The sequence below is a fragment of the Mugil cephalus genome, chromosome 9, assembly GCF_022458985.1.
Source record: "Mugil cephalus isolate CIBA_MC_2020 chromosome 9, CIBA_Mcephalus_1.1, whole genome shotgun sequence".
In the NCBI taxonomy this organism is placed as follows: Eukaryota; Metazoa; Chordata; class Actinopteri; order Mugiliformes; family Mugilidae; genus Mugil; species Mugil cephalus.
In genome coordinates this window covers 23649465-23673814 of record NC_061778.1, presented here as the reverse complement: position 1 = coordinate 23673814, position 24350 = coordinate 23649465, and the positions used below count along the sequence as shown (strand labels likewise).

General features: G+C 40.4%; 1 protein-coding gene across 3 annotated transcripts; it reads left to right on the top strand.

Annotated features, from left to right (window-relative positions):
• The first annotated feature begins 725 nt into the window (after positions 1 to 725).
• sacs (sacsin molecular chaperone) lies at positions 726 to 24274 on the top strand. 3 transcript variants are annotated; one of them, XM_047594334.1, is made up of 12 exons: positions 726 to 864; positions 2975 to 3045; positions 3260 to 3368; positions 4191 to 4341; positions 6219 to 6309; positions 6382 to 6467; positions 7032 to 7143; positions 7384 to 7530; positions 7798 to 9283; positions 9662 to 9753; positions 10754 to 10780; positions 11259 to 24274. In XM_047594334.1, the coding sequence occupies exons 3-12, from the start codon at positions 3346 to 3348 to the stop codon at positions 22808 to 22810; spliced, it is 13767 nt and encodes a 4588-aa protein (XP_047450290.1). In that variant the 5' UTR covers positions 726 to 864; positions 2975 to 3045; positions 3260 to 3345; the 3' UTR covers positions 22811 to 24274. The 3 variants fall into 3 exon arrangements, with proteins under 3 accessions (XP_047450290.1, XP_047450289.1, XP_047450291.1); XM_047594333.1 differs by lacking the exon at positions 726 to 864 and having other exon boundaries at positions 2795 to 3045; XM_047594335.1 differs by lacking the exons at positions 726 to 864; positions 10754 to 10780 and having other exon boundaries at positions 2795 to 3045.
• Positions 24275 to 24350: the final 76 nt, after the last annotated feature.

Sequence of the window (24350 nt, the reverse complement as noted above, 5' to 3'; positions counted from 1 at the left end):
TACAGTATTATAAGGTTGATTTTTCTGCAAAATATATAGTTACAATATAACACTTCTAACAGCTCATATGAATTATTTTTCTATAGCAGACTTTTCTGGAGTATACAAAATGTGTTCTGTTGAATTCTATCATCACGTTCAGGCCATGTAAAGTTTTCTGGAGCATCCCGAGAGACAATTCTACACAGAGTTGTTCTATTCTATTCTATTCTATTCTATTCTATTCTATTCTATTCTATTCTATTCTATTCTATTGCATTGCATTTTAGAATATATGAAGATACGATTTTTGAAAATCTTAAAACCAGTATAGCCATAGTCTTTGCTGTTATTACACATTATACATGCTTTTTTGTAGGGTATCTTCTAATTTTTTCCCTCTAGATAATGATCAGGTTTGATTCTGATGTCCCTGCTAGAGTGGAACCATTCTGTTCAAATCCGTTTAACTGCATTTACCAGTTATTTGAATTTATTTATTTATTTCAACACTCCAATTTTGTATATTCCATATCTGCATTGGTTCTGTTGTTGGTAGACTACAGATCCTCTATTTTAATTTTAATCTTTTAATCCTTTTTTCTTTTTTCTTTGTCAATCCCATAATTGGCTGGTGTGGCGTGTCCCACCTATCTGTGTCCCCGCGGAGCTTTACGTAGAAACTGTCTCTTTAAGAAACCTGTGCGTTAAACCTGCAGTATGAAACTGTCCAGGGTCGTTTGGATATCGCATTTTAAGGGAGATGCCATTTAAACTACCGTGCCTGGAGTGTTGGAGTCATTTGAGTGTTATTCATTATGCGGTCATTTAGAGGAGTTCAACTCTGCAGGACAGACATGCTTCGCTGATGCTGCTGCCTTTAATGTGAGTATATCCCCTTCTCTCTACTGCGGCATAGAGATATGAGTTGGAACGATATGACATTTGGAATTGCACTATAGATCAAGGAATATTTAAAGATTACACAACATTACAATTTGATTATCAGTGGATCGTAATACATTAGCACGGAGGCGATGGGTCTCTAATGTAGCCCTGGGCTGATTGACACCATCTGCTCTGGTGAGTTTGACGTATTTTGACATTTGGCTTATTGTAGGGTGTTTTGAATAGCGGTATGACTTCTCTGAAAAAATGGTATTCAGTACATCGGATGTTCATGTCCTCGGGAATCCCAAGCATGATGCCACCGAGAGCAAGTTTACGTTTTTAGATGCCCAGAGACCTACACTATCAGGTGATGTCATTTTCTAAGTAAACCTGCTGGTTTCCTCTAAAGCACTGCACCACACTGATGTGATGTTTTCAAAATGTGACAGGGTTGCCCATATCATCTGTGCCAAGGTTAATGAGACACTGCGATGTGGACAGCTTCAAGCTATATCCAAACCAAGAGAAAGAGAAATGTTTAAATGTTTATGATAGTGTTTATTTATTTTATATTTTGCAATATGCTCTCAAATGTTTTAACCCGATTTGATCTCGGATCTTCAGATTGTCGCTGATCAGCTGGGTGGGCACAGGCCCGTGTCTCAGCCTCTAATTGTACAAAGTTGATGTGCGCATCTTAGACTGCAGTGTGCTGGCGTTTCAGCCAGACTACAACTCCCAGAATTCCGCTGCCTGAGACACGCAGGCTAGTGAGCCGTGCAAGCTTGGCAAGCATTAACTTTTGGAAGTTTACACGTCACTACTAAAACACTTACAAACTAATATTAACCTACCAAATGATGAATGTACAGAGTGGTGACTGTATGTGCATATTGATTTATTTTATTTTAGTTTTTTTTTATATCACAAAATCAATGCAGTTTTATTTAAAAAGAAATCACGAAAATCACAAATTAGTTTTTATATGTAACTTCTTAAATTCTGTTGATTATGTGTCTGTATTATATTGTGTTATATTCCATCCTATTACAATTTCCATTTTACAATTGCATTAACTGGAAAATTATGGACCTTACATATTAAATTACTGCAACAGTGACTCTCATTGGCCAGCCAGAACAATTCATTAAAACAACAACAATAAAAAAAAGATCAAAAGGAAGTATTGTGCTTGCCTTTATCTGGCAGCTGAAAAACAACCCTAAATTAACTCTAATGTTGTTCCGTGTCTGCTCAATGCTAGATGTGGAAACAGACAACTGACAGCTTTTGTCACTGTGTCCCTGGTCATATTATTTTCCAGCTTGGCCTTCATTTGTCCTCAAATGACCAAAAAAAAAAAAAAAAATCAATTAATGCAGCTTTAAATTCTATCAATGATTCTGGCCCTTTCAGCACAGATGGTCACAGTTTGAAAGGATTTCATGCTAACCCGAGCTGTGGAAGTGCTCCAGCTCTCAGTCACCAATTTATCATTGTCTGTGCAAAAGATCAATAGGTTACTTAAGGCACACTGGGTTTGTAGAATAACTCTGGATTATTTATAGTTTCTGTTCAGACGTACAACTGAACTACCTATTAACTTACATATCACACCTGCAGTGTAAAAAATGTTTAGATGGGCAAGTTGTTAATGTATGCAACACTTAATGCTTAGAAGAATCCTGTTAAGAGATTGTGTCCACAAATACGATACTACGCATGCGCACATCCCCCCTCCCAACACCCTGCTTGTTTACAGACTGCCCTTATAACATTAATACTCATAGAGACTTATACTTTTTTACTTTTAATATAAATAATACAAGATAAAATAATATAAATAATGTACGGATATTTAGAAAAACAATGGCAGACCTCCAGTCAAACGACAAGCGGTAGCTGCGATTGATTTTTCTGGCTGGCTGGATTTAAGACAAGCCCGGAAGTACGCGGGCAGGAATCCTCTCACTCCATGTCTGCAGTCTTTGTGCACAGACGCAGTGTAATTCATTATTATTAGAACATCGCCTTTGAAGGACTCAGCATGTAGTTGGGGGGAAATAAGTTTGTCACCTGCTATTGTTGTTGTTATTGTTTCCAGGAACAGAGGCTGCCGTGAAATGTACCAGCTTTTTGAGAGGACCGTTAACCGCGCGCACAGGACGGATTCAAGTAAGTGGGGTTTGTCGGGATAACGCTCCTAAAGAGGCTGAACAAAACAACCGGCACCGGCGATGTACGGCTGAAAAAACGCTTCTTAGCCGCTGCCATAATAACATATTGTTTTGTTGTCGTTTTCCTTTGTGTTATATTCAACCAAAGAATGAATGTTATGGCATTAGGCAGGTGTTTTGGGGAAAATAACGGTCTTCTTGTTTTGCGACAGTCGTTTTCCGGGCGAAGTATTCGTACGCTCAGAATAGAAGATAGTCCGATGAATTTGTGTGTGCTGGGACACAAAGCGGCTACGACATGGCAATATGTCCAGACCCGTGGTAAGTTTCCTGTGTGCTGTAAAATGTTTGTCATATTGAATATTTTTAGTGGACAGCTCCACTTAGGCTTATCAATAAAACAGAATAAATATTTTTTTAGGTTCTCAGCTGCAAAGTGCAGTTAATGCGCAGTATTATCTATATTTCTACCATAATATTTTGTTGGGCTGGTGCAGTTTTAATAGGGGCTCATCTTCTACTGGAGCAGGGTGCCACACCCACCCTGCTCCAGTGAATGCACCAGTGTGGACTCGCTGCAAGGGTCCAGGGGCCTGGTGCTGAATAAGCAGGAATATTTGCTTTATTGCTCTTAATGTGTTGACAGGCTAACTTACAGGGTTGCCTTATGCAAGTGAAACATCCACCTTGTCCCCTGAAATAGCAGCACATTTCTAGAATGTTTTGGACATGGAGGCAGAGTTGTCCTGCTGTAAAACAACTGAGGTAGCAAACCAAGAGGTGGGAAACCGTGCAGCTCTCCTGAGGGTTTAGAGGGATCAGTGACCTTGGCTGGCTTGACATTTACATCATTTGACATTTGAAGATGAAAATGTACAACTTCATACGGACATAAAATGCCACTAATGGGCCTTTTACAGATGGACCTGGTGAGGTGTCCATTCTCATGTTTCCTTTAAACTTAAACCTTGATCAATAGTGTAAGCAAGACTCTTCTGTCCTTTATTGTGGAGAGTAAATTTGACACCACCTCTTCTCTGGTGTCGTCTAAATGTATAACAATTTGAAATTATAACATGCCAAAAAAAAAAAAACATTCAGCACATTTGCATTTGTTCCAACTTATTTGTCTATATTTTCCAGGGTGCCACGAGTGACAGTTCGTCATGAGTGCATTGGCCTGAGGTCCTACCAGGTCTCTCCTCTCACAACTGTTCAAGATGTGAAACAGTTGCTCTACGAGGAGACAAACCTCCCAGTCAAAGAGCAACGTCTGACTCACAATGGGAGAATGGTGAGTGTGATGTGCAATGTGCAGCTTGAATGTAACAATGTTACACAATTGTCACAAAAAAAAATGTCAACAATCTACAACAGAAATGTGGTAATATCTGCTCACAGTTGATTCTGGTTCCTTGTATTCCCTTAAATTAGAGCTGTACACAGGTTAATTGCTTCATTTGTCTAATTCTTTTAATAAAATACTGGAGCACACAGTTATATTTTTTGACTTTTTTGTTTTGACTAATATCACTGAAAAACAGCATGAAACTGCTCTATTTTAATGCCCCAATGCCACAACTGCAGGACAGATAATGTGACACTTATATAAAATGTGAACAGTGCTTTCGCTGTTAGAAATACTTTGACTTCCCCTTGAGCTGTTATTTGTTAGCAGTAAATTTAATCTCCTGTAGACACACTGTATTGGTAGCATATGAAAAAAAAAAATCTTAATTAATCCTGTAATAACCAAAATAGATTTAAAGTTTCACAGTTAGAAGTATTACATCGTGTACCCTGGAATGAAGACAGTTAAATATTATCATACATAATATCATACTTAAATAAGGGCTTGTGAGTTGTAATAGTCTATCACGCTAGAAAAAGTCTGTTTGTAAGAATTGAGTCTGAAAGTAGTAGTACTCAGTGATTGTACCAACATGGCTAGAGCTGACCTCGTGTCGTGGGGCTCAGCTGATGGAAGGCACCAGGTGTTGGTCAGTGCTTGACAGCCCCCCTGATCTCATACACAGACGTTAACTGCAAGCCACACGGCTAATACTACATACACTACATGGTTAGTTTTAAATAAAACCACTATGTATGTGAGAGCTTTTAGAAATAAATTAATAAATAGATTTCCCTTTAATGCTTTATATGTGAATCTGTATTTTGAGTTTAACTGCTGTTCTGCATAATGCCATTAAAGTTTGCAGCAGTCTGATGGAGGAGGTACTGTGCCAGATGCTGCACATAGCAAAGAGGTGCTATGCTTTTAAAGTCAAGAAGCCCTCTTTATAGTAAATCTGTTGGTGCTCTCAAATACATAAATAAATAATAATAAAAAAAAAAAACTCAGTCCAGTAGCCAAATACATAAAACACTTTACTCTGTCTTTAAGTTCTCCTTTTTAAAGTGTATTACCGATATGTACATTCTTATTAAATGATTTATATTTAGCTGCATTATTCTGTTATTTTGCTTATATTATTAAATGTTCAGACTTAAGGGAAAGCAAAGCACTCACAAAATAAAATATGTGTACTAATGACAGCATTCAAGTTTTTCTCGCTTGTTTTGTCCGGTCATTATTTAGCATAGCCTCCCAGTCTTCAGTGTGATGAGCTGGATCACTTAGACCATATTTTTGAAATGTACAGTGATTATTTCATAGTGCAGCAGCCATGATGAGGATGATGACTGAGGGTTTTTGCAGCTCAGCTTGCCAGGCACCATGCTCGTGTGCAAAGACTGCTGAGTGCAGTGGGCCACAGTGTCACCTTGCCGAGGCCCAAACAGCAGCAGAGTCAGGCCTGGTGCCCACACTGGCTCCCTGCTGCATTGATTCTGTAACGTGCACCAGGAAAAGATTTTCTATCAACTAATATGCAATAAAACACCCTGCCTGATTTAACAGTAGCTATGCTGAGACAGTGATGATACAAGATGGTTCATCTGAAAACAACTATAAGTCTGTTAAAATGTCTCATAAAAATGTCAATTCTCGTTGAATTTTAAGCTGTTTTGTGGGTGCAGTTAGTAATAAAACTGCTTACAGAAGAAATTATTTTAATAATCATGCAGTTGTATGACATTACATTATCCTCAAACAACTGTATTACTTTCTTGCTGTATGTTAAATGATGTCCTGTCTATACATCGATATAGCTGGATGACAGTGTGCGGATTGGCACATTGGTGCCAGCAGGGAGCCCAGAAGTATCTGTCACTCTGGAGGGAAGAGGCCTTAAAGGGGGAGGTAAACTCAAACCACCACATATACTATAAACCAACTATGATAGCAGCAAAGTTTACTGTGTATCTTTTACAGGGAGGTTTGGACAGACTACACCTCCATTAGTCGAATTTCTGAAGGACATTCTGAGGAGGTACCCTGAAGGTGGACAGATTCTGAAAGTAAGTAACATGTAACATTCATTTACTGTAAAAGGCTATGAATTAATGCTAAATGTGTCGGTAAAGTAAAGATCACAAAAGACTGCATTTCTTAAATTTCTCTTAAATCAAGCTCATTAATCTAAAAGTGGAGATGTGGTGTCTTTGGTGCAGTGTTTTACTTATCAACTTATTCACCATATTAGCACCATATTAACACCATTCACCACATAACTACAGAGATCATAATAGCAGCCATGGTAGAAATACTTGCCATGCAAGGCCAAGTGCAGGCAAAACAGATGAAGGATTTGGAAGAAGGAAATGTACTTCACCTGCACAAAAACAAAAGTAGTTGTACTTTGGCTTTAACTTGCAAGCATGAGCTTTATTACCATATATGGAGGCACCACTGCCAGGGTGAAGGGGTGGAGTCCTTTCTGGGCCATCCACTCTAATAATGCCTTAATTTCACTGCAAGGTCTTTTTGGATAAAAGCATCTGCACCAAATAAACAAACACCACTGTGTACATTCACTGACCTGTTCTATTAAATACAAACCATTGCTCTGTTTTACTTTGAAGGAGCTGATCCAAAATGCAGAGGATGCAGGAGCCACAGAAGTTAAGTTCATGTATGATGAGACAGAGTATGGAGTGGAGTCACTGTGGTCACCTGACATGGCTCAACATCAAGGTTAGTTAATAACTACAAACAGCAGAATAGCTCAGTGATCGGCACCACTGCACCACAGAGGCAAGATCAAGCTCTCATGTTGGCAAAAGTCCATCCTGCTTAAGTAACACTCTGCAGCTGATGTTCTGCTCTTACCTCCCTGTGAACAAAGAAGGGAAAGGACAAATTCATGGAAATAATTTATTATTATACATTTAATATGTATTTATTACTCCACTTTCTCATCTTGTTGACCTGCAGGGACAGCGTTGTATGTATACAATGATGCTGTGTTCACTGTGGAAGATTGGAATGGGATTCAGGAGATTGCGAGGAGCAGGAAGAGGGATGATCCGTTGAAAGTTGGAAGATTTGGTATTGGCTTCAATTCTGTGTACCATATTACAGGTGAGAATTTTCTTAAATTTCTAAATGTTTACTTGTTTTCCATTTTCCCATGTGGAATCATTCACACTCTATTCCAGAGTTTGACTGCAACAAAATGGATACTGTGAAGCATTACAAACAATAACTCTGAACTTATAAACCTGAGTAAAGTCAAATCAAAGACATTAAATAACGACCACAATAAATATAAAGGCTGTTTTTGTATTTTTACAAATATAATATTTATCTTTTCATGGATAATATTCATTGTTTGCATGTATGTTTCAGATGTTCCCAGTATATTCAGCAGTGACCAGATTGCCATGCTGGATCCTCATCAGACCCTGTTTGGAGTGAATGAGTCTGGTCAGTGTTGGAACTTGAAGACAGACATTAAGGAGATCACAGAACTTGCTGACCAGTTTGCTCCCTACATTGGGATTTTTGGGAGTTCTGAGAAAATCATTAAGGATGGCAGCTTTCCTGGAACTCTCTTCCGCTTCCCACTTCGCATGAAACCCTCCCAGCTCAGTGGCAACATTTACAACAAAGAAAAAGTGTTGGAGCTCTTTGAGTCTTTTAAAGCCGATGCAGACACAGTGCTCCTCTTCCTTAAGAGCGTTCAGAAGATCTCCTTGCATGTGCGCGAGTCTGATGGCACTGAACGCATGTTGTTTCAGGTTACAGCAGCAGAGAATGCTGATGATAAGCTAGAGAGACCAAACGCCCTGAAGACACTGGGTCAGGCTGTAGACAGCTACAGCAATGGCGTTCCCAGCGCTGCCATCACATGCGTCACTTACCAGGTCAACATAGAGACTCAGGATGAAACAGTTAAAGAGACCCAGAGGATGACATGGCTAGTATGTAATGGAGTTGGGGGGAGAGGGATGTGTGCTGAGTTGGACTCTCTGGCAGATGATTTGAAGTTCATGCCTACCATTGGTATTGCTCTGCCACTAACTGTGATCAACAAAGAGGACAAAGGTGCCACATCTGGTTTCTCAGGACGAGCTTTTTGTTTCCTTCCTCTGCCCCCTGGGGAGGAGAGTGAGACAGGGCTTCCAGTTCATGTCAGTGGCTTCTTTGGCCTCACAGACAACCGGAGGAGTATCAAGTGGCGGGAAGTGGACCAATGGAGGGATCCAGCTGCCTTATGGAATGAGCTGCTTATAGTCACTGTCATCCCAAGGGCTTACTTCACTCTCATAATTGAGGCTATCAAAAGGGTACAGACAAAAAAGGACCAAGACTTTCCATTGTCCCCTACAGGGACCTATAGGGCCTGGCCAGATCCTAAGCGAATCAAATCTCGCTGGAAACCCATCCTCCAGCTGCTGTTTCATGAACTGCTGCAACAGCAAGTCATTTATTCTCTCAGTGAGAGCTGGATCAGGGTGGACGAGGCTGTGTTCTCAGAGTTGGACACAGATGAGGACATTTCAGAGACTGTGATCAACTACCTCCAAAGCTCAGGAATGCAGGTGGCAAAGGTGCCTGCTGCGGTGGACTTTGTCTTGACTGCATACGTGACTGAGCCTGACGAAGTGAAGAAGGTGACTCCATCTTTGTTGCGGCAAGTGATCAGGAAGTACAAACACAAAGGTCCCTCACAGGAGAAACTACTGCTGCTGGAGTTTTCACTTCGTGACAACAATTACAGTGACCTTATAGGACTTGAGTTACTGCCACTGCAAGATGAGACATTTACGGCATTTTCATCCTCTGTCAGTGAAAAGGATGCCATTTACATTTCTTCAGAAGAATACCCCAGGTACAGCTATGGTGAAATTTGTTTGGCAAGATCTGTTTGAGTTTCACACAATCTCAATTTTATGATCTAAACCCATACACATAAACTGTTTAGTTTGTTTGTGTATGGCTTTAAAAATAATCATTTTCAGGTGAGAAAAAAAATTAATAGGAAATATTAACTGGAGGATATAGCTGATTGCATGATAAACTGTTCACTTTGTTGCAGTCTTTGAAAATATGACAATAGTGGATGCATACTGAAAAAGTAAAGGAAGTTACACAAACTTTGTCAAAGCTAATAATAAATCAGTGTATGCCTTATTTACAGTGTATATAGACAAATGTGATTGTCTTATTTATCTATTTATCACACTTTTTTCTTATGATATATTCAAAGGTCTCTGTATCCAGGATTGGAGCATCGGTTCATACTGGAAAGTATCAAGCCTTCAGTGATGGACAGTCTGAAGAAAGCAGCGAAAAGCAGAGGTAATTTACATGTCATTTCTTTCACCTATATACATACAGTAAAAATATCTTTGGTCTGAACAGTTACCACAAAATCAACAATAAAAACTAAGTCTGTGGTTTGATTGATGAATTCAAGGGACATTTTAAAGCACTGTTAATTTATGTTTATTCACATATGTGAGAATCGCCTACAGTATAATGTAGACCTGCATTTCAGTATCAAACTGAAAGTCCTGGTTGTCCTACGATGACTATGTGGGCCTTGTGGGCTCAGCCATGTTTTTGTAATGCTGGCTCATCTTACTCTCTAACAGTGCCAGCATCTGGTGCACTGCTGATAGATAATTTAGGAGTGAGAGACAGAAAGGGAAAGAGAGATTGAGCATGCTGATTCATGGATGAGTTGTTTCTGTGCCAAAAATTCCACTTGATCCACAAGATCAGATACTGAATTCCCCTGCTGCCCCTCACCGCAATGACTGTATCAAGATGGTCATGAGCCAGGCAGGAGCAAAATGTGCTGAGTAACAGATTTTTAAGCTAAACCCAAAGCGAAAGATACAGAGACTACTGAAAATCAACACAACGACGGTGCAACAACATAAAGAAATGGAGTTCACTTTAACACATTTTCTCGAAATAGCATTTCCTGTTCATTTGTGTTGGTTGCTCAAATCCTTGGTGCAGATATTTACAGTGTCTCTGAAGTACCTCTACTCTGGAACTCTTCAAATCTTAGTCTGTTGTACATGCTGGTCCCATCCTCGATATTAGAGCATCTCATCGGAGTTAACCTTGATCCACCCGTTTCACCCACACCCAACACACTCTCTGCAACAACTCTGAAACAATTCAGAATTAGATCATCTTTATTTTACTGAAAATAATGAAGCAAATGCCAAAACGTTTTTTTGTTGTTCTTTCTTTGCATTACTTTGTTTGTATGTAATTCTTCAAAGTTAGTTGTTTTTTAACACGAAAAGTAGCCTCACTCCTAAATTTGTTATTCGAATTGCAGTGCAACAGTTTCTTTGGGGGTGCTCAGGTAGGCATTTCAAAGTGTGCCAAATATTTTGCTTTTATTATTAACAAAAACTAACGTGTGACAGAAACTAATCACAGTTGTAACTGCAGTCAGAAAACTCTCACAGTTATGAGAAGCAAAATCTCATAACTCATCGTCATTCATGAGGTGTTTGATGACACACGTAATAACTTCTTTGTCTCTTGCAATAATGGTTTCACCTACACAAACGATAGGAATGGTTGAAACTAACAATATGTGTGCAGTGCACAGAGCATTGTCTTTGCAAGTACGTTTGCATGGCTTACATCACAAATATTACTGCAGTGTGAATATATCAATTATCTATATTTAGTTGTGTTTTTAGTTGGGAGTGTAATGTAGTTGTGGTTGCTGCAATACGCAATAACAACAACAACAACTTTCAAACTTAAAACCATTTTCCAGTGTCCATAATAATTACAAATGTAAATTAAACCATTCATTGTTTTTATAACAGGAAGACCCTGCACTCAAATACAAGTCCTGAACCCTGAACGATCAGCTCGACTCATCAAGGAGATCCTATCAACAGCCTGGCCAACTAGAGACTTTAATGTCCAGTGGGAACCTGGAAACAGAGAGTTGAAACATCCTACAGTGTCTTGGCTAAAAATGATTTGGAAGCATCTCTACATACATTTTTCTGATGACCTATATACCTTTGAAGACATGCCTTTAATCCCACTTGTGCCACTGGGTGAAAACATGGACATTATTAGGCTTCTACGTCTCAAAACTCCATCCCCCATAATTCTTGTGAATGAGGAAGATGCTCCGCTTCCTGAAGACCTTCTTGACATCACAGAAAAACTTGGCGGAGTAGTCATAAAAAAGCTGGATTCATGCTTGCAGCACCCTCTGCTAAAGAATTACATTCACCCATCCTCTCCTGGCATGCTTCTGCAAATTATGGATAGATTGTCAACACAACGATTATGCAGCCAGGTTTCTTCTTTCTCCGTCAAAGAGAAGGTTGCACTTAGAAACTTTCTTGCGGGACTGTCTGACATTACAGAGAAGGAAAAGCATACTATCCTTGACCTTTCCATTTTTGAGAAAGTGGGAAAGTGCTCTGAAGGTACCTCAGCCTTTACATCACTGAGAGGAGCTAGAGCTTTACACCACAGAGCCAAATACCCACCGGATGTGAAACTGTCTGATAATCTTGTGGCTTGCAGTGATGAGGAATCAATCCGCCTCATCAAGATGCTGAATGTTCCACAAGTGAAAACAACGGAATGTTTGAAGATGATTATTCAGGATGTTGAGAAGGGGTTCTACACAGCAGATGAGACAACCCGAGTCATGCTCTGGGCTCTTAAACATCTGGCTTTTCTGAAGAATGAAAACTCATCTGTAATTGGATGGCTTTCAGTGCTAAAATTCATCCAGTTGCCCTGTGGAAAGTCAGTTAAAGCCTCTGACCTTTTTGATCCTGAGCTAGAGATTCTACAACATTTGTTCTACATGGAGGAGAAAACCAGATTTCCCATAAGTACATTCACCTCGTCTCCTGATATTCTTCATTCACTCAGACAACTGGGACTAAGAAATGAAGTGCAGCTCAATGAAAAAGATGTACTTCGAGTCGCAAAGAAGATAGAGGAGTTACAAAGCAGTGAGGAACCTGAGTGGGACTTCATAATCAAAAAGGCAAAAACACTCCTGCAAATACTTAACAAACAAACCAAGCTAATAAAATCAGCGGATGCTCAGACATCCTTGCTAAAACTGAAATGGGTACCAGTTTGTAAAGAAAGACCTCCAACTTACCCTAAATCCCTTGCTTGGGTTGGAGATACTCTCAATATCTGCTCTTTGTCTGAAATGTGTGAAATATCACATGCAGTGCTTGTAGGATCTTCAGTAGCCCTTGTTGAACACACATCTGCAGGTATGAAAAAAGCGCTGAAACTAAGTGTGCAGCCACAAGTGGATCAAGTTTTACAGCACTTGAAAGCAGTGAATGATTGGCATAAATCTCAAGCATTCACTACAGAGGACTGGTATCAGTTCCAGCAAATCTTGTTTGAGATTTATGGCTTCATGCAAGCTCATCTTGAGGATGCAAGAGAAGCAATGAAATCCCTGCCTTTTGATTGGGTCTGGACGGGGAAGACATTCTCGTCACCAGGGCAGACAGTCCTAAAACCCCTCCCTGATCTAGACTTACAGCCTTATCTGTACTCTCTGCCAAAGACAATTAGAAAGTTTCACAAGCTTTTCAAGTTTTGTGGTTCTGTTGAAGAAGTTGTCCCAAACCACGTGTTTGAAGTAATTTTCACCATCCAGCAAAGATGTGAAGGGAAGATAACCAGAGAGGAGAGCAAACATGATATTCTGCTTTTGATCAACATTCTGAGATGGCTCTACAACAATCAGATAACTGTAAACACTGACATGCATGTGCCGATTCTTTGTTACAAAGACCCAAGCAGATTAGCAATGAAGCCTATTCATGAATGCACTTACTGTGACATCAAGGTTGATGATTTGAATGACTTACTTGAAGATGCATCAGAGCCAATCGTATTGATCCATGATGACATCCCAATGAAAACTGCAGAGTGGCTGAAAGTACCGTGTTTGAGTACAAGGTTGATAAACCCAGAAAATCTTGGCTTTGAACAATCAGGCCAACAAGAACCTCTAACAGTGAGGATAAAGAATATCTTGGAGGAATATCCATCCGTAGCAGATATTTTTAAAGAGCTGCTCCAGAATGCAGATGATGCAAGTGCCGTAGAGTGCAGTTTCCTCATTGACATGAGAAAAAACTCTGACATTCGGGAGAATCTCCTTGACCCTGGCATGATTATTTGTCACGGGCCTTCCTTGTGGTCTTTCAACAATGCTGTATTCTCAGATACAGACTTTCTGAACATTACAAGGTTAGGTGGATCAGTGAAGAGATGTGAAGCAGACAAGGTTGGCAAGTTTGGCTTGGGATTTAACTCTGTTTATCACATTACTGATATCCCCATCATCATGAGCAGAGAGTTCATGATCATGTTCGATCCAAACATCAATCACATCAGCAAACACATCAGAGACAGGTCTAATCCAGGGATCAAAATCAACTGGAGCAAACAACAGAAGAGGTTAAGAAAATTCCCCAATCAGTTCAAACCTTTCATTAATGTCTTCAACTGCCAACTTCCTTTAGCTCAGGACTCACCATACAAATACAATGGAACATTGTTCAGACTCCCATTTAGAACAGAGCAGGAAGCATCAGTAAGCGAAGTCAGTAGTCTGTACTACAATACCACAGATATCTATTCTCTTGTTGATGAGTTCAGCATATGTGGCCATCGGTTCATTCTCTTCACTCAACATGTTGGAAGCATGGTCTTGAAATACCTAAAATATGAGGAACCAAATCCAGCAGCAGCACAAGATGTTGTCACAATCAACAAAAGTGTGTGGTCATCCAAAGCCTCATACGGACCTCTAAGTATCCTAAAATCTGCAGCAAAGGTCATGAAGAAAGTGGGGAGCACTGGCAGAGTACCTGCTGATGTTCCCAAGTCTGGCTGCATTATACGGGTTTTGGTTGAAGAGTTCCATAATGTGTTCAAACGCATTGTTGATCTCCACTCTCCACTGTTCCGAGGTCCAGAGGAAGATCCTAACCAGTACTTTGAGATGGCTGCTAAAGGAGTTCAAACAAGAAGACTCACAGATGAAATGCCACAGAAGGCAGTTGAGGTCACTAACTGGCTCATTTGCTCATGCATGGATATAAATGAGGCACTCAAGTTTTCCCTCAGTGACAGCGGGAAAAGACTTGGACTAGTGCCTTGTGGAGGAGTGGCTGTTCTTCTTTCAGAGGAAGAGAATCGGAAATGGACAGTGAAGACAAATGCCACACCAATTGGGGAGGTGTTTTGTTACCTACCCTTGAGAATCAAAACAGGCCTCCCTGTCCATATTAATGGCTGCTTTGCTGTGACCTCCAACCGCAAAGAGATCTGGAAGACCGACACAAAAGGACAGTGGAACTCTGTGTTCATGAGACATGTCATTGTCCAGGCCTATTTAGCAGCACTCACAATGCTGCGTTCAATGGCTGAAAGTGGAGAACTCCTTGAGTACAGCTACTATGCAGCATGGCCAGATCCTAGTCAGGTACATGATGACTTTACACTGGTCAGCCAGGGTGTCTACCAAGAAATAGCCAAAGGAGGTGACAGTGAACATGCAAAGGTTTTCTCAGATGGGAAAACTTGGGTATCAATCAAATATGTCAGATTCCTTGATGATGCCTTACTGTGTAGACCAGACATTGGTCCTGCTGCTTTCAAGATATTCTTGAAATACCTCAAGAAGAGTGGCTCACAGAACCTCTGTGCCGTTGAACTACCTGACTGGGTGAAGGAGGGATTTGAAGATGCTGGGTGCAAAGGGAAGTTGATGGAAAACACCCTGACAGAAAAACAGTTCTTTTCAGATGTCTTTTTCCCTCACATCCAGGAAATTGACAAAGAGCTTCGAGATCCACTGATGCATTATGTTTTGAATGACAAACTAGAAGAGTTTGCATCAATCCTCAGAGTTACTCCTTGTATCCCATGCTCTGGCCCCAATAAGGAGCTAGTTTTACCTTCAAAACTCATCCATCCAGAGGGAAGAGTTGCTAAACTCTACAACACTGATGATGGAAGATTTCCTGAAGGGACTTCTAAAGACTATGTAAACCCAGTGTGTTTGGTAAAGTTAGTGCAGCTAGGTATGGTGAAAGATGATCTGTCATGGGAAGACTTGACTGAGCGTGCTCATTCTGTTCTACAACTTAATGAAAATGATCATACAGCTGCATGCTTCCGCAGCAGTATACTTCTCAGTCTCATTGATGAGAAACTGAAAATGAGAGACACAGGAGCAGCAGAGTACTTAGAAAAGTTACAGGATGTCAGGTTCCTTCCATTCCTGACAAGACCTGCTGGATTCTCTCTACCATGGCATGGGAACAACTTCTCCCCAACAACAATGTTCTCTGCTAGAGAGCTCTTTACAACTGAACATCAGGACACAGTCTGCTTGATGAAGCCAATACTGAACGAAAATTCCCCTTCCTTCAAAGGTTGTGGTGCAATATCATTGGCTGTAAAAGACTGCCTTGGTCTGATAAGGAAGCCCTCCATTGGTCTGGTCATCAGCCAACTACAGAAACTGTCTCAGTCATTTGATGGTGTCACTCTGTATCAGGAAAACATAACAAATGCCTGTTACAAGTACCTTCATGAGGAAATGCTACAGGATGAACAAGCCAAATGTCAAATAACAGAAGAACTGGAAGCCTTTAACTCCATCCTGGTGGAAAACACTTATGTCAGCCCCTCCAAAGTTGCATTCCATTTGAATTTTGATGCAGCTCCACATCTATACCAGCTCCCTAACAAATATAGAAACAGCTGCCGTGAGCTCTTTGAAAATGTTGGGGTACAACCCAGCTTTCCAGTTGAGGTTTTCTCAGCAGTTCTTGAAACTGTTAAGCAAGAATGTGGACGAAGGGCACTCACTGAGGAAAACTTCCAGTTATGTCGCAGGATCATCAGTGAAGGGATTTGGAGCTTAATACGAGACAAGAATCAAGAATACTGCCAAGCCAATTATGGTGGGATTCTGTTACCTGACTCCTATCTAACATTGCAGCCATCAAAATCACTATGCTACAATGACTGCCCTTGGATCAAAGTCAGAGACTCGTCAGTAAAATACTGTCATGGAGATATTCCAAGAGAGGTTGCCGTAAAATTAGGAGCTATCCCTAAACGCCACAAGGCATTGGAGCGATATGCCTCAAATGTTTGCTTTACTACTCTTGGAAGTGAGTTTGGACAGAAGGAAAAACTCACAAGCAGAATTAAAAGCATTCTTAATGCTTATCCGTCAGAAAAAGAAATGCTTAAAGAACTGCTTCAAAATGCAGATGATGCCAAAGCAACGGAAATTTACTTTGTTTTTGATCCAAGGACACACCCCACAGACAGAATATTTGATGATAAATGGATTCCAATGCAAGGCCCAGCCCTCTGTGTTTATAACAATCAACCATTCACAGAAGATGATATCAGAGGTATACAGAACCTCGGTAGAGGAACAAAAGAGGCTAATCCAGGAAAAACGGGTCAATATGGCATAGGTTTCAACTCTGTCTATCACATAACTGACTGCCCATCCTTCATCTCAAACAATGACATTCTGTGCATCTTTGATCCACATGCACAGTATGCACCTGGGGCTACATCTGTGAGTCCTGGAAGAATGTTTAGAGACTTAGACTCTGACTTTAGATCTCAGTTTTCTGATGTTCTAAGTCTTTACTTGGGAGCTAATTTTAAGTTGGAACGCAGCACAATGTTCAGATTCCCCATTCGCTCTACAGAGATGGCAAAGACATCAGAGATCAGCTCTGTTCCTGCATCTGACAGAATGGTGCAAAATCTTCTGGACAAACTAAAATCTGATGGTGCAGAGCTTCTTATGTTTCTGAACCACATGGAGAAAATATCCATCTGTGAAATTGATCATTCATCTGGTGGCCTAAAAGTGCTCTACTCTGTGACAGCAAAAATAACAGATGGTGATCGACTGAAACGCAAACAGTTTCATGCCTCTGTCATTGATAGTGTGACCAAAAAGAAACAGCTCACTGCTATCCCTGTCCAGCAGATAACCTACACAATGGACATAGAGGACACTGATGGAAATTTGACTACATGGATGATCTGCAACAGATCTGGCTTTCCTAATATTGAAAACGTATCAAAAAGTGTGATCTCAGCTCACAAAAACGAAGATATAACTCTATTTCCACGTGGAGGGGTAGCTGCATGTGTGAGCCACAACTACAAAAAACCCCACAGGGCTTTCTGCTTTCTGCCCCTTTCGCTGGAGACTGGCTTACCTTTTCATGTGAATGGTCATTTTGCCCTCGACTCTGCAAGAAGAAACCTATGGAGAGATGACAATGGAGTGGGGGTAAGGAGTGACTGGAATAACAATTTGATGACATCACTGATAGCCCCTGCCTTTGTGGAACTGCTGATTCAGCTAAAGCGTCGGTACTTCCCAGGTCCTGATCCCACCATAACTATACTACAAGGAACACCACTTCATGTTGTTAAAGATACATTGCGGAAATATCTGTTCTTCTTCCCGGTCAACAGACTTGACATACAGCCAGACTGGTACTGCCTTGTTAAAGCAGTTTACAACTGTATCCATGCTGACCTGAAGCGTCTGCTCCCTGTTGTCAGAGCAGCGCAAATGGACAACTCTGACATACACTCTGTCATTTACATTTCTTGGGTGAATACATCTACTACAAACAAAGGCAGAGCCTTTTTTGATAATCTCCTACAAGATGAGCTTCAGCACTTGAAAAACACAGAGTACAACATGACTTCAAGAAAGTCTGTGGCTGAAAATGTCTACAGATTGAAGACCTTGCTTCTTGATATTGGTTTAAACCTGGTTCACAGTTGCGATGAGACTGCAAATCTCTACTTCTGTTTGGAGGATTCTGGGGTTCCAGTCAGTTACGTTACACCAAGCGATGTCCGCAGCTTTCTCCACACCTTCTCTTCACCAGATGCAACGTGCCATGTTGGAAAACTCCCCTGCCGTCTCCAACAATCGAACTTTAAATTAGTTCATAACTTGAAGATTCTAGTGGACTACTGTTTCAAAGACATAGAAGGGGATGAAGTGAAAATCGAGGGTTTGCCTGTGTTGATCACAATGGACAATACGCTTCAGGTGTTTGATTCCAAGAGATCAAAGTTCCTGACAACGCATCATGAACTAATACCATCCAGGAAAGAAATGTTCATGAATACATTGTACAACAGGTACAGCAACATATTGTTCCAGGCAGGAGTTGCCAAGATCTTTGACATCAGCAGCTTTGGTGATCTACTAGGGTCTGTTCTTCCAAGAGAATATCGAACAAAGATCCCTGTGAAATGGAGAGACACCTTTGCAAGTGAGTCTTGGCTAAAAAATGTATGGAGCTTCATCAGTGAGAATACTGCATTTAAGGAGGATCAGATGGACATTAAACCAAGCTTCGACACAGTACTTGACATTCTGAAAGACTGGGCTTTGTTGCCTGGAGTCAAGTTCATGGCAAGAGAAAAGCTTGTTCTCCCAGAGCATGATGTGCTTTTACCTCTGAGCTTGATGAACATTGCCATATTTCCACATGGCCAAAATGACAAAGTCTTTCACACCCTAATGAAAGCAGGGTGCATTCAGCTTGCAGTGAACAAAATCTGTGCTAAAGATAATCAAATCATTCCTTGTTTGGCACAGAACACAGCAAACATTGAAAATCCATCGAGTGTCCTGAAAGCTGTTGAGTATATGATTGAGACATCTGCTTTCAAATCAGCAAACCTGACTGACAAGGACTTTGAGGCTCTTCTGTTGTATTTCAACAGCAACCTATCTAACCTCACACAACAAGACGTGCAGAGCCTAAAACTTCTCCCATGTTTTAAATCAGTAAGTGGGAGATACATCAGCATTGCAAACTATGGGGCAACCTTCATTCTTGCCAAAAGCATCCCCTCTGCAGATATAGAAAAATGGGCTCACACAACCTCCTACGCCTTTCTTGCCGATAGTCCACAGTTGAAAGAACTGTACACGTTCCTTGGCTGCATGCCAATTGATGACTTGGAAATCTACCTTGAACATCTCTTGCCAAAGTTTGAGAGTCTTTCCTATGATGCTAAAGTTGAGCACATTGTCTATCTGAAGGAGAGACTATTGTCAATGGAAGAGTCCTGTAAGATGAAGGAACAACTCTTTGAGAAATTGGAGGGATTGTCATTCATTTATGACTGCTCAAACAGACTCAGGCCAACCAAGTTTTTCTATGATGAGACAGTGAAGGTGTTTGAAGTTATGCTACCTGCAAAGTCGTTCATACCAAGTGACTTTTTTAAGAAAATAGAGCAAGTGTCGAAACCCAAGAATGGGACATTGTTACTCACCTCATGGATAACATTTCTGAGAAATATTGGTCTCAAACATGAAGTATCACAGCAGCAAGTTCTTCAGTTTGCAAAAGAGGTCAGCATCAAATCCCAAACAGAGAGCTGGACCAAAGAAAAAGTGCAAACTGTTGTTGATGTTCTCTTGAACCATATTTTTAAAGAGAGGACAGACCTGTTTCAGGGTAATTTTCTCAAGGAACTCTCAATGATACCCTTTCTGTGTCCTGAGAGGGCCCCCAAAGAACTCATCAAGCTTCATTCTCAGTACCAAGAGATGAGTGGCACACTTCCTCTGATTCGTTTCAGTGGGTCTCAGGTAAATCCAAAATTCAAGCAGACGGATATCATCCATTTGCTTTGGACAGCTTGTCCAATACTCCCTGAGAAGGCTACACCTTCAAGCATAAAAGAACAAGAGGAGAACACTTTCACTGGACAGGAACAACTTGACCAAGTGCTGAACATGTTAGGTGTTAACTTGGACCCACCACTGGAGAAAGTCATAAGCAACTGCAAGAACATCTGCAACATATCCAATCCAGATGATGAAATAGTGAAAACACGAAACAAAGTATTAAGATCCACATATGAGTTTCTCAACGCAGATAAAAGAGATTTCCGTTACCACCTACGTGGGGTGGCTTTTGTCATGGTTGAAGATGGCTGGAAATTGTTGAAACCTGAAGAAGTGGTCATTAATTTGGACAATGAATCAGACTTCAAACCTTACTTGTACAAATTACCTCTAGAATTGGGGACATTTCATCAACTGTTCAAACTTCTTGGCACTGAAGATGTAGTGTCAACCAAACAATATGTTGAAGTTCTGTGGCGAATTTACAGAAGTTCAGAGGGAAAGCAGCTTGACCCAAATGAAATGAGAACAGTGAAAAGGGTTGTTTCAGGATTGTTCAAGTCTCTTCATAATGATCCAGTGGAAATTCGCAAAGACCTTGAGAGTCTCAGAGATTTGATTTTTTATCTGCCAAGCCATGATGGTAGATTAGCAAAATCCAATAGTCTGGTGTTTGATGATGCTCCACACTACAAGAGCAGAATTCAGGGAAATGTTGGTGTTCAGATGCTTGTAGACTTGAGCCAGTGTTACATGGGCAAAGACCATGCTTTCCACACAAAGTTGATCATGCTACTTCCACAGAAATTGAGGCCTCGACTGTTGAGTAGCATTCTTGAAGAGCAACTTGATGAGGATTCTCCAAAAATGTGCCAGTTTGGAGCTCTTTGCTCACTGCAAGGTCGTCTTCAGCTATTGCTATCATCAGAGCAGTTCATCACAGGACTGATCAGAATAATGAAACACGAGAATGATAATGCATACCTTGTGAATGAAGAAAAAGCTATACGTCTCTGCAAAGCACTTTGTGAAGGACTGAAAGTGTCTTGTTTTGAGAAACTCCAGACAACTTTAAGAGTGAAAGGATGTAGCCCCATCCCACACAGTCGCAGTGAAACACTTGCCTTCCTCAAGAGATATGGAACAACAGTGATTCATCTTTACATTCAGCATTCAGACAGCAAAGACATTAACTTTCTTTTGGCACTAGCTATGACGTTGAAGTCTGCTACAGACAATTTGATTTCAGACACATCCTATCTGATTGCCATGTTGGGCTGTAATGACATCTACAGAATTACAGAGAAGCTGGACAACCTTGGTGTTAAATATGACTCCACAGAGCCCTCAAAACTTGAGCTACCACTCCCAGGAACCCCAATACCAGCTGAGATACATCACACTCTCCTCATGGATCCATTGAATGTATTCTACCCAGGGGAATATGTGGGTTACCTTGTAGACTCTGAGGGTGGGGATATATATGGGTCCTATCAGCCCACCTATACCTACGCCATCATCGTTCAAGAAGTTGAAAGAGAAGAGGAGGATAACACAAACTGTCTTGGGAAATGCTTTCAGATTGACATTGGTTACAGTGAGTACAAAATAGTCAGTTCCCTCGACTTGTACAAATTCTCAAGACAAGAAGATAGCACCCATGTCCGAGACACTAGCGCCCCATCAACTCCTACGAGCCCAGACAGTCGTTCCTCTGGACTGCGAATGATCCCTCCTCTTTTTGCTGGGAAAGAAAATCTTCGACCCCCAACTCAGAAACAATCTCCGAAAAAGATTAAACTTCATGCATTGCCTGAAATTCTGAAAGAAGTGACCTTAGTAATTGAACAAGCTTGGAAACTTTCTGAAGCAGAAAGAAAAAAGATAATCCGCAGATTGTATCTCAAGTGGCACCCGGACAAAAATGCAGAGAATCTGGACATTGCCACAGAAGTCTTCAAGCACTTGCAGAACGAGATCAACAGGATGGAGAAACAGTCTTTGGCTGACCAGCAAAATACCGACAGGGCTTCCAGGAGATCCTTCTCCACCTCATCGAGTCGCTTCCAGTCTGAGAAGTTCTCATTTCAAAGGTTTTACTCATCGTGGAACCAAGAAGCAACAAGTCATAAGTCAGAAAAGCAACAATTCAGGGAACATTATAAAGGCTATGCAGGTTCATCACACTCTCATCGTTTCTTTGTGCCCCCAACTTTCAAGACAGTTGGAAATCCAGTTGAAGCCCGTCGGTGGCTAAGACAAGCCAGAGCGAACTACTCTGCCGCTCGCAATGATCTTCATAAAAATGCTAATGAGTGGGTTTGTTTCAAATGCTACCTGGCCACAAAGCTTGCACTGATAGCTGCAGACTATGCGGTAAGAGGAAAGTCAGACAAAGATGTCAAACCAACTGCTCTGGCTCAAAAAGTGGAGGAGTACAATTCCCAATTAACAGGCCTTTCCAATGATGTTCAGATCCTGGAAGGATATGGTGTGGACAGCCTACGAACTCGCTACCCGGACCTCCTGCCATTTCCACAGATTCCCAATGACAGATACACATCTGAAGTAGCAATGAGAGTGATGGAATGTACTGCTCGGATTATCATAAAGCTTGAGACCTTTGTGCAGCAAAAAATATGATACAGTTGTTAAACGTGAATATTCTTGGCGAAATAGAGGACTATGGCTGCGTGCAATACTGATAATGTGTATCACTTTGAATAAAACTGAAGTATCCAGCTGGCAGCTTATGGTACATATGCAGTTTCTACCTGTAATGGCGGTGCTGTGGCCTGTGCACAGTGAATAAATGTATGGCTCCAATAACCTATTAGGCTGACTTAATATAGATTTGCTGTAATATGTGAAACATATTTCTGCATACGCTGTACATACCAATGCCTCAGCAATATGTTTTGTTTACCAAAGTCCCCACATTGACTATATTTGCTCTGAGTTAGATTAAAAAATATGCTGCTTTTTTACTTTATCTTTTATAAAATAAATAAATACATATATTTTCTTGCTACTGAAAACCAATTGAGTGTATTTCAAGGATGGGCTTATAAAAAAATAGATTAGCTCCATCAAATACTGCAGTTTTTGTCATGCAATATGTCCTATCTGCAAAAATTCTGCAAGTCAAGGAAAAACAGTCATGTTTGTACATTTTCTGTTTTGTATTTTTTATGGTTGTTTTCATATAATTTCAGTAAAAGGTGTACATTTTCTGTAAAATAGTCACTTGTTTATGGACAAAGCACTTTTTGGAAATGCATGTGCCATCTTTTGGCACACGCAGTCCAGTTGTGAATAGAAACACTTATGTTACATTATTTCAAACTCAATTTTCTTTTCATTTCATCGTTTCGTATGAACCACATGTACTTGTACTCTGACCTGAAGATTCCTGCTTTGATAAAATGCAGTGACAACTCATCTACTCATCCAGATTCTCTCTCTCTTTTTTTTTTTTACCTGTCTTTGAATACTCAGCAGAGTATTGTGATAAAATAAAATACAATATTTTATGCTATAATATGGGCACAACCTGCAATATGTTAATTTAGGCTGGCATGAAATCATGTTCATAAATTTTGTAATTTTTATCTTTCCTGGTTTAAGGAACATGCTCATGTGTTGTCACTGCTTCATCAGCTTTATTTGAACGTTGATTTGAATGACTATATGCACACTGACCACATGATGTAAATGCCATTTTGAAACAATTTAAATAGCGCTTCTTGATATCTGTTGTCTTATTACACCTCTGGGGTGACTCAGATTAGCGGGTGTCTCCTCTGAGAAACAATGAGGACCCTTGTGTATGATATATGTTGACGTACACTGTGCCATAGCAAGGCCTAATAAATCCCCCCTCAAATAAACTGTGTCCATTTTTGTTTCTAGGTGAGACAGACAAACAGATAGATAGATAGATAGATAGATAGATAGATAGATAGATAGATAGATAGATAGATAGATAGATAGATAGAAGTCTGGTTCCCACATTGCCTCAATGATTATGTTACGTGCACCATGGTATACATTAATAAATTTGTAATTTTTCCTGTGAAATAAAATAAACTTAGTTCTGAAAACTCACTCAAGTCGTGTATTAGGTTTTGGAAAATTAATCAAAAGTTTAGTATGCAAGACCTCATTCCCAGACATTTGACAT

Excerpts from the sequence above, each read along its gene's own strand:
- sacs (XM_047594334.1), top strand. The coding sequence starts at position 3,346 with ATGGCAATATGTCCAGACCCGTG. Across the intron at positions 9,754-10,753 it reads GAAAGCAGCGAAAAGCAGAG|TGCAACAGTTTCTTTGGGGG; the intron begins GTAATTTACATG and ends TTCGAATTGCAG. Across the intron at positions 10,781-11,258 it reads GTTTCTTTGGGGGTGCTCAG|GAAGACCCTGCACTCAAATA; the intron begins GTAGGCATTTCA and ends TTTTTATAACAG.